Source organism: Ictalurus furcatus, chromosome 12, assembly GCF_023375685.1.
Source record: "Ictalurus furcatus strain D&B chromosome 12, Billie_1.0, whole genome shotgun sequence".
NCBI classification, from domain to species: domain Eukaryota; kingdom Metazoa; phylum Chordata; class Actinopteri; order Siluriformes; family Ictaluridae; genus Ictalurus; species Ictalurus furcatus.
The window spans coordinates 15338666-15351165 of record NC_071266.1 but is presented as its reverse complement, the minus strand read 5'-3'; the positions used below and the strand labels follow the sequence as shown (position 1 = coordinate 15351165).

General features: G+C 41.9%; 1 protein-coding gene across 6 annotated transcripts in view; it reads left to right on the top strand.

The window, feature by feature from the left end:
• The first annotated feature begins 295 nt into the window (after positions 1-295).
• Positions 296-12500, top strand: part of setdb1a (SET domain bifurcated histone lysine methyltransferase 1a) — an 18103-nt gene continuing 5898 nt past the window's right edge. The window contains exons 1-15 of one of the 6 annotated variants that reach the window (XM_053637132.1): positions 298-735; positions 1427-1542; positions 4770-4961; positions 5535-5734; positions 5901-5920; positions 6039-6852; positions 6969-7163; positions 8436-8640; positions 8730-8803; positions 8924-9114; positions 9351-9459; positions 9550-10012; positions 10714-10939; positions 11107-11471; positions 12427-12500. The exon at positions 12427-12500 is cut by the window's right edge and continues 43 nt beyond it. In XM_053637132.1, the coding sequence (XP_053493107.1) occupies positions 4774-4961; positions 5535-5734; positions 5901-5920; positions 6039-6852; positions 6969-7163; positions 8436-8640; positions 8730-8803; positions 8924-9114; positions 9351-9459; positions 9550-10012; positions 10714-10939; positions 11107-11471; positions 12427-12500 (3124 nt within the window). In that variant the 5' untranslated portion in view covers positions 298-735; positions 1427-1542; positions 4770-4773. Of the gene's footprint in view, positions 736-1426; positions 1543-4766; positions 4962-5534; positions 5735-5900; positions 5921-6038; positions 6853-6968; positions 7164-8435; positions 8641-8729; positions 8804-8923; positions 9115-9350; positions 9460-9549; positions 10013-10713; positions 10940-11106; positions 11472-12426 lie in introns of all 6 variants that reach the window. The other 5 variants (XM_053637131.1, XM_053637135.1, XM_053637133.1 and 2 more) reach the window with 5 other exon arrangements.

Sequence of the window (12500 nt, the reverse complement as noted above, 5' to 3'; positions counted from 1 at the left end):
CGAGTATTGTAATGAATTGATCCTTGCATGTTTCGATATGCAAAGCTGCACAAAAGATGTGATAAATTATGTATTGTTCATTAATTCATTGTGGAATATTCCAGACATTTCACATAATATCAGTGCATCTTGCTTTATTAAGAATGTTATGAACCAAGCTCCAACAACATAACGGCAGATCCCTGAAGCGCAGTGAGGTCATCCAGCTGAGCACAGTCATCATTAACTGAAGTCGCATTGAAGTGACGCTTGAGAGAGCGAGGATATTCCATTTCTTTGCTTCATGCTTTGATTCCTCGGTCCTCGCATCTCAATATAATAGTCACTTCACATGCTGCTGTTTCATTTAGATGCTTCAATTATTATTCATGTACATCCTTTTAAATGTTTTGCTTTATCTGGGTTTTTCTTTTTGTTTCATTGTTCTCTTTCCTCTTCAGCTGCTGTAATGCATTATTAGTAGTGTTTATGGCATCAGTTCCTCTCACGCACTTTCGCCTGTTGCTCTCTCTCTCTCTGTCTGTCTGTCAATCTCTCTCTCTCGGCCCATTTGCTTCACTTTTGTCCAGTCTGACGCGTCATGCACGTGGGTCCGGACTACAAGCCAATCACAGCTCAGAAGGCGTGAGTTGACGGAGTACGGGTGGGGGAAAGAAACCACCGCTGTCTGTAATCCCTACTATCCGCTTCTACTCGGTTGCAGGTTTGAGAGGATGTATAATCTTCGGATTTAAGGTCAGTACATTCATTCTGTACAACAGCACAGAAATACAGTCTAACACCAGCAGCAGCACTGAGGCTCATCTCCGGTGGGTTTGTGCGCCAGGATGAGGTGCAGTATGAGGTGCAGTGCTGTACAGATGTAGCATCAGTGTGCTTTAGATCTTTCCTCAGCTTCACTGGGTTCTCTTTAAAGAACCCGACCTGTTCAGGAACTCTGTGGAACCAAACCCCAGAGCTGGAGTGTTGACTTTTCTCTGCTGTTTGCAGTGCTGTGTTTACGCAGTTTATACACTGTGCTAATTTGCATAGCTAGCTACATGTACGGGCCATGACCCAAACAACATGCACATGCAGGCTGAGACAGCTGGATGTTTTATGTATATATGTATACACACACACACAAAGTAATATCTTATATTTATTTATTTATTTCTATATATAACCATGTCCGATATGAACTCTTCCGACAGCAGAGGTGTTTAATACCCTCAGTACTACACACTGCAGACGCCATGTCTGTGCTCCATCTTACTAACTCGCTCCTAGTTTACACATCAGCTGATTTATTACTGAAATAGACTCGATAGTGTTGAGCTTGGATGGTTGAGTAAGAATTTCATGAGCAGAACTGATCATTAGGGAAGTCCACATGTCAGGAATAAGCTTTAGGAGATGTTCACTTCTCTGACTTTGTTCCCCCCAGCACGCGGGAAGTTCTGGGTCGGATCCGCTGTGGCGCCCCTAGTGGACGATCTCCAGGTTCAGCAGGTTTAGTGTCTCAGTTCAACTGGCTGCGAATTACCTGACGAGTTGAATCAGGTGTGTTAGAGCAGGTAAAACTGGAAAACTAGCAGGACCCTGTGGTACAGGGTGATGAAATTAGGGCTGTAAAGATGTCATATTGTTTTGTTTGATACGAGACTCTCGATTCTATACGTCTCCTTAGCAGGCAATAAAGCAGGGTAATAAAACAGTATGTTTGTCATGAAACACCGCTTAATACGGAGGCCGGCAGAGGCCAATATATGGAGAGAAAAAAAACGTGCGAATACTGAAAAAACACGAGCGACTACTGAATAAAAGCGAGTACAGAGAAAATGTGCAAATACATAAAAACACATGAATACAGTGAACATGTGAATACAGAAAGCACATGCGAATGCAGAAAAAACGTGTGCATACAGAAAACACGTGTGAATACATTTTAAAATGTGAATACAGAGGAAACATGCGAACACTGAATACACATGTGAATAGAGAAAACACGTGAATAGAGAAAACGAGTGAATACAGAAAGCACGTGTGAATACAGAAAACATGAGTGGATACAGAACGCACGTGCGAATGCAGAAAAAAACACGTGTGAATACAGAAAAGGTGCGAATACATTAAAAAAACTTGAATACAGACAAAACGTGAATACTGAAAACGTGAATACAGAAAAGGTGCGAATACATTAAAAAACTTTAATACAGAGAAAACGTGAATACTGAAAACATGTGCGAATACAGAAAAAAGTGAATACAGAGAAAACGTGCGAATACGTTAAACGTGCGAACACTGAAAAACACGTGAATGCATAAAAAACACATGAATACATAAACGCATGCGAATACAGAAAAAATGTGTGAATACATAAAAATCGTGAATACGAAAACATGAATACATTAAAAAAATGCGTGAATACAGAAAAAACGTGCGAATACAAAGAAAACGTGAATACTGAAAAAACATGCGAGTACAGAGAAAATGTGCAAAAACATTAAAACAAACGTGAATACAGAGAAACCATGCGAATACATAAACGTGCGAAAACAGAAAAAAAGCACGTGAATACAGAAAACACATGCAAATGCAGAAAAAACGTACATGATGGAAAGTCGGACCGTTCGGAAAGAAGAAGCCGCGTGTTTTCGACTTACTGATGCAGCGTTTCTACATGCAGCATGTCGCGTTTGTGTTCCCAGACTGGTGAATGTGTTTCTACACACTGCAGCTGTTTCTGAGCTTCCGTGGGTGCAGCCAGTTTGATGCATCTGTTTTCTGCATTTGCGTTTGTTATTTAAACTTAATCAGGCCCCCACACTCTGTCCACGGAAAAACTAGCCTCCTCTTGGTCTCGAATCCAGTGGAGTGATTAGCCCCTGTGTTTTGAACTATCCCTTGTTAAACACTTCCTAGACTTCCTTCTTTGAGCAGTAAAAAATGTCAGCTATATGGACATTAGACATACGATTTGTAAAAGTAATTACTACAGATGCATCGATGCCAGATTTTTAAGACAGAGTACAAGTACCGATACTTTTGCTGTGGTACTCACCGATACCGATGTATCCCTCGATGTATCCCTAATAATTACAGTAGCTTGCAAAAAGTATTAAACCCCCATGGAATCCAGGAAATTTGTCTGAATAACAAATGGTAAATACACACATTCTTCCAGTCTCTTAAAGTGAATTTTCAAAGTCAAAATAAATTATGGGTCAGCGAGTATTTCAAAGAAAATCAAAAACTGAAAAATGCTGCTTACATAAGACCCATGATCCCACTGATAGAGAGAGAGAGAGAGAGAGAGAGAGAGAGAGCGAGACTAATGAGGGAAGCCATAGTGAAGTCAACAGACACTCATTTACATTTACATTTATTCATTTAGCAGACACTTATACAAAGTGACTTATAAATGAGGAAATACAAGCAAAGCGATATATCAAGCACAGAACAATACAAGTAGTGCTACCATACAAGACTTTCAATTGAGTTCTAGAGAAGCAAAGTGTGCTGAGTAGAGGTGTAAGTGCCAGTGTAAGTTTTTCTTTTCTTTTTTTTATTTAAATTTTTTTTAAAGGATAATGTGGGGTTGGTGTTTTAGGGGTTAGTTAGATGTTCACAGAAGAGGTGGGTCTTTAGTTGTTTATTGAAGATGGTGATAGATTCTGCAGTCCGGATTGAAGTTGGAAGTTCATTCCACCACTGAGGAACAGTTAGTGTGAAGGTTCTTGAAAGGGACCTTGAGCCACGCCGAGTAGACACTACTAAGCATCAGTCGTTAACCAATCTCAGATTGTGTGAGGGAACGTAAGCCTTCAGGAGAGAGTTGAGGTAGGAGGGTGCTGTTCCAGACAAGGTCTTGTAGGTGAGCATCAAGGCCTTGATTTTGATGCGGGCGGCTACAGGAAGCCAGTGGAGGGAGATGAAGAGGGGTGTGACATGGGTTCTCTTGGGCTGGTTGAAGACGAGGCGTGCTGCTGCATTCTGAATCATCTGGAGGGGTTTGATGGAGCTGTTTGGGAGGCCTGAGAGTAGTGAGTTGCAGTAGTCCAGTTTTGAGATAACAAGAGTCTGGACTAGTAGTTGTGTAGCCTGTTCGGTGAGAGAGGGTCTGATTTTCTTGATGAAGGAAATGTGAAGGAATTACAGAGTACAGTAGCTGAGACTGGAGAGAAGGTGCACCAGACAACCATTTCAAGAGCTGTAGAAAAATGAGGACTGTATGGAAGGGATCTAGAAAGAATCCATAGCTCGAGGACCCATATGAAAGCAACATGCTTTTCTGCTCACCACAGCTGTAAAGAGTTATTTGAGTTACCCTAGCCTTCCTGTTAGCTCGAACTGGTCTGGCCATTCTCCTCTGACCTCTTTCACAGAAGTGATGCTCACCGGATGTTTTTTCATTTTCGGACCATTCCCTGTAAACCCTAGAGACTGCTGTGCGTGAAAATCTCAGGAGATCCCCCCCGCCTTTAAATTGATCCAAAGGATTTACTGGATTTACCTAATCATTCAGATTTGTCACATCATAAAAAATTTTAATAAAATGTAGAAAATCTTAACAAACATTCATACGAAACGCTTTGTTTTCTATGCTAGTTTTAGCTTTCAGGGTTTCAAGCTTGCCTCAAGATCAGGAGTTGTAGTGCTACACTACGGTGTCACTATTTTCCTGGTCATAGTAATAGCTTAATCTCGAATTTAAACTCCAAGCTGGCTGAGATTTTGCGACTTGTTATTGACCTGTATGTCCTTGTGATGTGCCCACGTGACAGCAGCGTGATGAGTGAAGAGGAGGACCAGAGTGTGAACATGACGGAGGACGAGCTGCAGCACTGGGTGCGGGAGCAGGTGGAGAAGGATGAGCAGCTGGTGCAGAGGAAGGCACAGTTGGCGCAGGTGGACGACTGGGTGAAGCGGAAAGAGAGGGAGGCAAAGTACACCCAGATGCTGTACAATAATGCCTGCGAGTAAGTGCCTTCATCTTGAGCCAGTAGAAGCCTTGCCCTATCTGTGTAACTCTATTTTAAAAGTAGATGAATAAGTAACTGAACCTAGATCAGGAAGGTTAGGGTTTGAAAGAGTGAAAACACAGCTTATTAAGTCATTCTGGCAAAACTAGTTAGGACAGCGTAACTAAAATAGAGAACCAGAAGGTAACACTGCTATGAAGACGCCCTGGCACATAAAGTGGCCAACCACTCCACCGTCAACAAACCTGAGTGGACGTGTGAGAGCATCCAAACATCCCAGATTACCAGAACTCTCTATGCCAATAAACCCTCCAGCACCTCGGTACCATTACCTGAGAGAAAAACTGTTAACAAAAGGGTTGACTAAACAAATAGGTTTTCGGCCTAGACTTAAAGATTGAGACCGTGTCTGAGTCCTGAACACTAACTGGAAGGCTGCTCCATAACTGTGGGGTTTCGTATGTGTGGAAGTTTCCATTCCTTTAATGATATGGATGTGCTATGTGTTAATGATATGTATATTTAAGTGATTGATTAAGAGACCTTGACTTCCTTTTCTTTTGGGATCAGATCAGTCCGTGAGTGTGAGTCTGTGATGAAGGGCTTGTATGGCATGCTGGGACTGGAGTATCGAGACACAGACTCTGAGGAAGAAGGAGCCAAACCGACGGAAAACGTCAGACAGATCACAGATGATTTTGACAACGGAAATGATGAGCATGGTGCTGATGGTGAAGGCGATGATGACTATGTTGTCATCGATTTGGGGGGTAAGGAATTATTCATTTTCGTTTGACCGCCTTAATGAGATGCGAAACAGGAAAAGTCACTAAAGTCAGAATGTGGTTGTGTGCTTTTTGAAATTGACCTGTTTCTTCCTCTTTCTCTCTCTGTCTGGCCTCGGATTTTGTCCCTGTTTTACATTTCCTGAAACAGCAGTGAAGGAGGAACCGAAGGTGAGGGGATATGCATATCTTGGAGGTTGAAATCCACTCTTAAAATAATCATATGGTTGTCTTTGCTAGAATTGCCTTGTTTCTTTTTCTTTTCTTCTCTTCTATAACACTGTCTCAGGAAGTTGAGTTGTCAGCAGGCATAGAGTCTTCAGAATTTTCTGTGCAGCTGTTAGCTCAGAAGGTGAAAAAATCTGAGGCTGTTGACCCTCCAACCGAAGTCAATCCACCATCGCCATCAACAACCAGGAAAAACAAACCTTCTGACACCACCTTACCAACCATAAAGACTTTAGGAATCCCCGCACCAATTACTGCTCCATCGCTCTGTGATTTGCCTGCTCAGTCATTAACGCCTACAAAAGAAAGCTCTCCTCCTGTTTCATCAGGCACATCTATACCCATGAATGAGCCTGTCGAAACCCCTCCATTGACCACCATTCCAGACGCATCTTCCACATCCAAGAACGATACAGAAACTCCCAGTGAAACATCTGTGTCTACGAAGCAGAATGCTGAAACTCCAGCACAATGTGTGGCATCTACCCCAACATCCACACTGCCAGTGAAAGCTGTTACTGCTTCCAAATCTTCAAAAGCAGCCTCAGTCAATCAAAAACCTGCCTCTAAGAACAAAAGCTCCAAAGCAACTATAACCTCGGACACCGCCGGTAAAACCACAGCCATGGAAAAGGTTCAGCATAAGCGGGCCAGTCCCAAACCCAGCAGCAAACCTTCAAGCACCACAACACCATCCAACACCACAGTTAAAGCTGCACCTGCAGAAAAAGCTAAGGCTCTCGACCCTAAACAAGATGACAAACCGGAGACTAAAGCCCCTACCTCCAGCCCTCACTCTGGTACCACAGACAGACCAACTTCAGACAAGGCTTCCAAAAAAACAACTTCTACCAATCCACCAGATGCTAAAGAAGGTGTGAGATTTAGTTTTTGTTCAGTTTGTCTGGCTCTTGTTTGCTTCATTTTCATCAGCTTCTTTTTTTTGTGTGTGTGTTGTTGCAATGAATAACTACCAAACTGTTTCTCTCAGTCTCCCAGACGTCATCGGTCACTTCGGTCACTCCAGTCACTTCGGTCACTCCAGTCACTTCAGTCACTCCAGTCACACCTGTGATGCCTGCTCGTCTTCAGAAAGAGGTGAAGCTGAAGGTCACCATGAGTGTTCTTGGAAGGCGGAGGACTAAAACATGGCACCAGGGCACAATTTTAGACATCAAAACAACTGGTAAGACTCCACAGGTTATTCATATGAGAAAGAGATCTAGCACTTTACAGTTTATAGCACTTTCTAGCACTGTAGAAAAATATTCTAGTCTTATTTCAGTGTGTTTTTAGGAATTCTAAATGTGTTCATTTAGGTCACTTCTATAGAATTGCCAACCTTTTTTTCTTTTACAACAATTTGAGAGTAGAATTCATGGTTATTTCAATTATGGCAAGTCTCCTAGGCCCTGAAGCAGCAAAGTATCCCCATAGCATCACACTACCACCACCATGTTTCATGGTTGGATGTTCTTATTGTGGAACGCTGTGTTAGTTTTACGCCAGATGGAACAGGAACCATTTCTTCCAAAAAGTTCCACTTTGGCCTCGTCAGCCCACAAATCAATATCCCAAAAGACCTGGGGGTCATCAAGGTGTTTTGATTTTTTTTTAAGCAAATGTGACACGAGCCTTTATGCTCTTCTTGGTTAGCAGTGATTTTCAGCTTGCAACTCTTCTCGTGCAAATCACATTTTGCCCAGCTTCTTTCTAATGGTGGAATAATGAAAGCTGACCTTATGTGAGCAGAGCGAGGCCTGCAGTTCCTTAAGTGTTCTCATCTGGGTTCTTTTGTGACTTTCTTGAGGAGTCATTTATTGGACGGATTTTAGTAGACCGGCCACTTCTGGGAAGATTCACCACTGTTCTGAGTTTTCTCCATTTGGAGATAATGGCTCTCACTGTGGTTTGCTGGAAATATTTCAGCAACGTTCTTTCTCATCTCTTCTGGAATTTCTTTTGATCACGCCATAGTGTGCTGCTTGTTGAGAAGTTTCAGCCTACTGTACATTGCTGGATAGGTTCTATTTAAGTGATCTTTAGATTCAACAGGGCTGGCAGTAATAAAGCCTTGGTGTGTCTAGTATAATTGAACCCACTTATCAATTAATTTATTGTTTATTTGGTTAATTGGTTGATTGAATAACTCATTTATATTTATTAATTTGTTTTTCAAAGTTTATTTTTTAAGACAGGGCCAGTTCGTGTTGAATAACTTTTTTCCTACAGTAAATGAAATAATTTCAAAGCTGTATTTTGTGTTTACTCAGATTGGATTTTTTCAAGTATTGATCAGTTTAAAGAGCTGAAACAATTAAGAATGACACATGAACAAAGAGAAGAAATCAAATACTTTTTCCACAGCACTATATTTCAAGATTTATTTGAGGGGCATTAGCCAAATGATTTGTATTAGACACTGATTTATTGTTTTTTTTTGCGCTTGTTCTCTCAGAGTCTGGTCCTAGGTATAAGATCCTGTTTGATGGTGGTAAAGGGAAGAGTGTTTTGTCTGCTCATCACTTGGCGTGTGTTGGCCCTCCTATGCTGAAGGATCTCTTTGTGGGGTGTCGAGTTGTAGCCTGCTACAGAGAAGACAAACAGTCTTGGCTCCATGCTGCGGTGGTAGTAGAGATGCCGGAGCGCAGGAACCGTATGAGGTGTGCATGTTCACTCTTTAAATCTTTCATTGTCTCTGTTTGGCTTCATCTGTTACGACTAACACAAGTGGTGATCTCTGATTTTTCAGGTTCTTGGTGTTTTTTGATGATGGCCGTCCAGCCTACATCTCCCTGCCAGACCTCCATCTGGTCTGTAAGCCAAGTAAGGAAATAAACCTGCACATGCTTTCTGCTTATGTTTCTTCTATACTATTTCCACTAACTTTCTTTCATTACAAACTGTTTCTCCTGCCTCTTTGTGTGTCCGACTCTCTCTCCGTAGTGAACAACATGTCTGAAGACATAGAAGACAAGGTGTGGCGTGCCGAGGTCGAGGAATACCTGCAGGCATATCCAAACCCCATCTTTGTGGTGATGCGGGTGGGGCAGGATAGCAAGGTGGAACGTGATGGCAAAATGGAACAATGCACCGTCAGTCAGGTGGATAGCAGCTTGATCCAGATTTGTTACAAGGTGAGAGGCTGGTTTAGCCTGACCTGGACTTTAGGCCTAGCTTATAATTACAGCAAATTATATATTGCTGTAACGGCTCAGATGTTTTCTTCGAGTACAGCTTAGGGAATTATCCCTATGACGTGAATGTAGATTTACTCTTTTTTTTTTTTTTTCCCCTGTGTTATTTTACACTGTTGTACACTATGAAGTGGTGTTAGCTGTGTGTTTGGGGGTGTGTATATTAATTGTTTCAGAAAGATCAGGAGAAAGAGTGGCTGTATAAGGGCTCGAATCGATTGGACCAAATCCAAAGGATCAAGAAGCGAATGGCTGAAAAGAAGAAGGAACAGGCTGTAAATAAAGGTATGAGGTGTGTGGGTGTGTGTCTTGGAAAGAAACTGTAAATGAACACACTCTTTTCACACATTCTCCTCTTTTGCTCTGCCTCATCAGCAGAATGGATTTCATCGCAGAAGAACACTAAACTACCCACCACCACCGCCACAAGTACAACCACCACCACTGCTACAAGTACAACCACCACCACCCCCACAAGTACAACCACCACCACCCCCACAAGTAAAACTGCCACAAGTACAACCACCACCACCCCTACAAGTAAAACCACCACCTCCACAAGCAAAACCACCAGCTTCCCCACCACCACCGCCTCCACTGCTACCTCTTCAACAACAGTTAATATAAATATTGAACGCTTAAAAACCTCTACTACTCCAGGTGTTTCTAAGACTGTTTCCCCAGTCACAACGTCCTCAAGTATGATAAAGACATTTGCCGGTAAACCAATATCACAGCCTAGAGTCGTCCTGAACAGGATTACCTTGCCTTTGCCGCTGATGACTGTGAAAACCACCGCACACACTGAGCCCACAGTGGCCGGTTCATCTAACACAGGGTGAGACAGCAAATTTTTTTCACTAACATTCTGAATTAATCCAAGTGTTGCCTGGAGTTGATGCACTAAGTGGTCCTGCAGAACTTCTACCAAGACATCTCAAAACATCAACAGACAGTGAAAAAAAATGACAAGCTGTATTTTTTTGTCTTATTAACTCCAAGAGAGAGGGGAAAGAAAGAGAGACTGGTGAGGGAACGTGAATGAGAACTTGTCTCACAGAATATTAGAAGTGCTTAAAAAGTGCAAAGTGTCATTCATTAATAAATAAATTGTAATACTTGGTAAATCGCAGTATCATAAGGGGAATAAAATTTTCCCTAAAATAGTATCTTATCATATCTTATCTTATCTTAAAACACTTTGGGATGTGATGTTATTAGAAAATAATCTGCTTCACGTCAGGGCAACAAACCCGCCACGTTTGTGGATTATTCTCCTAGAACAGCATGCCCCGTTGTGTTTTATTTTAGTTTATCTTTATGATTGTAGCAGCAGTTCTTGGGTACAAATCTACAGTATCCAGTATCCAAATATCAGTATCCATCTACAGTGAGATTATCTACTGCAGCAAGGCTGAGACTTGGATGTGAACTGTTTTTGGGTTTTCCATAAGAGACCATCCACAGTCTCCAGTCAGAATGTTCTCCAAGCAGACATACGGGTGAAAAACAGAGACATGTTAGCTTGTTTCTTTGCAGAAATAAACGCCCCCCTTCGGAAGAGGAGGAGGACAGCAGATCGCAGAATGCTCTTCTCCCAGTTGTTGAGCCAGGACTGAAGTACGTACCTCATCGCTGCTGCCCGGCTTGTCTGAATCCTGTGAGGCCGATGCAAAGGGATAAACACCGTGGCCAGAATCCACTGCTTATCCCGCTGCTCCATGGCTTTCGCCGCATGACCGCAAGAAAGCGTCTAGATGGGAAGGTGAGAGTAATAATAATAATAATAGTAGTATTTATAAAGGAAAACAACTAGATGGCAACATTCAGTTGATAACAGCATACAAGACAGTGATAAGACTCTGTTAGTTTGCCTTAAATCTTGATATCGTCTTGAAAAATGATCATCGTCCGCTTCCCTGATGTCCGCAGATGTCTTTTCACGTTTTCTATCGTGCTCCGTGTGGGCGGAGCATGTGCGAGATGGAAGAGGTGCAGGCCTTCCTGTTTGAGTCACGCTGTGATTTCCTCTTCCTGGACATGTTCTGCTTGGACCCATTTGTGCTGGTGAAAAGGGCTTTGCTCCCGTCGTCCATGGCCAGTCGTCCTCTTCTGTTCCTGCCGGACATTTCAGGAGGAAAAGAGGCAGTGCCTGTGCCCTGTGTTAACGAGCTTAACACTGTCTCTCCGCCCCCTCTGAGCTACACCAGCCATAGGCTGCCTGCTCCTGGTGTCTTTATCAACACTGACCTTGACTTCATGGTGGGCTGTGACTGTACTGATGGCTGTCGAGACAGGTGTGTGTATGTGTGTGTGTATGTGTGTGTTTGGGAGGCGGGGAGGTTGTTGTTGAATGTTTTAGATCTTGATGGTCCCCACAAGATTAGGAATATCTGAATCGTTTGACTGGATAGAAGCCAAAAGATTACCTTTTGGTTATAAAGGTTAGGGGGAAGGGGAGGAGTCTATAGAGATGTCAAAAATGTCATGTCATATGATTCTTGAAGGCATTTCTATGATGTTCTATTTGAACAAAAAATTTAAAGAACAAATGTGATATTTATTACAGATTTAAAATGACAGATTTTCCCTCTTGTTATATATATATATATATATATATATATATATATATATATATATATCTATATATATATATATATATATCAAAAATAAGAGGGAAAAAAACTGTAATTTTGTGTTACATTTAAGCTGCTTCCAGTTAGTTTGTTATTTTAAAAATATAAAAATATTTTGGATGTTTAATGTAATCAGTGGCCCAATGGAGAATGGAATCAGTAGCCCACCACCTCACTGGTGAAAGGTCCCCTTGATGGCACACAAATGACTCTGATGACTCTTTATAGTTACTTTTTTTTTTTTTTTTTTTTACATCAAGCGAATAATTCAACATATAGATCAGATTTATTAATACTTTATCCCCATGAGACGTAGTTCCCTGTTTTTTGAGAACTTGTGCCCAACTCTACCCTTCCAGAACCCAAAAAACCCACACACTGGTGGTGGATCGCCGTATTTTTGCATTTCAGTGTTAAAATGTGAAGCATTTGCAAAAGATGTAAAGGTCGGCATGTCTGAAACACTTATTTAAATATTGATCTTTGGTATTTTCCATCGCACCAGTTCCTTCACGCTCTACTAGCTTCTGAGATGGTGCACTTGACGGTAAATTTCTTTTTGTTCAGATTTGAACTCGTTTTCTGCTCTCATTAGATGGATGTGCTTGTGTCGCAGGTCAAAGTGCGCCTGTTACCAGATGACCATCGAGGCCACGTCATTGTTCACCGGTGGTCCTGTGGATGTCACCG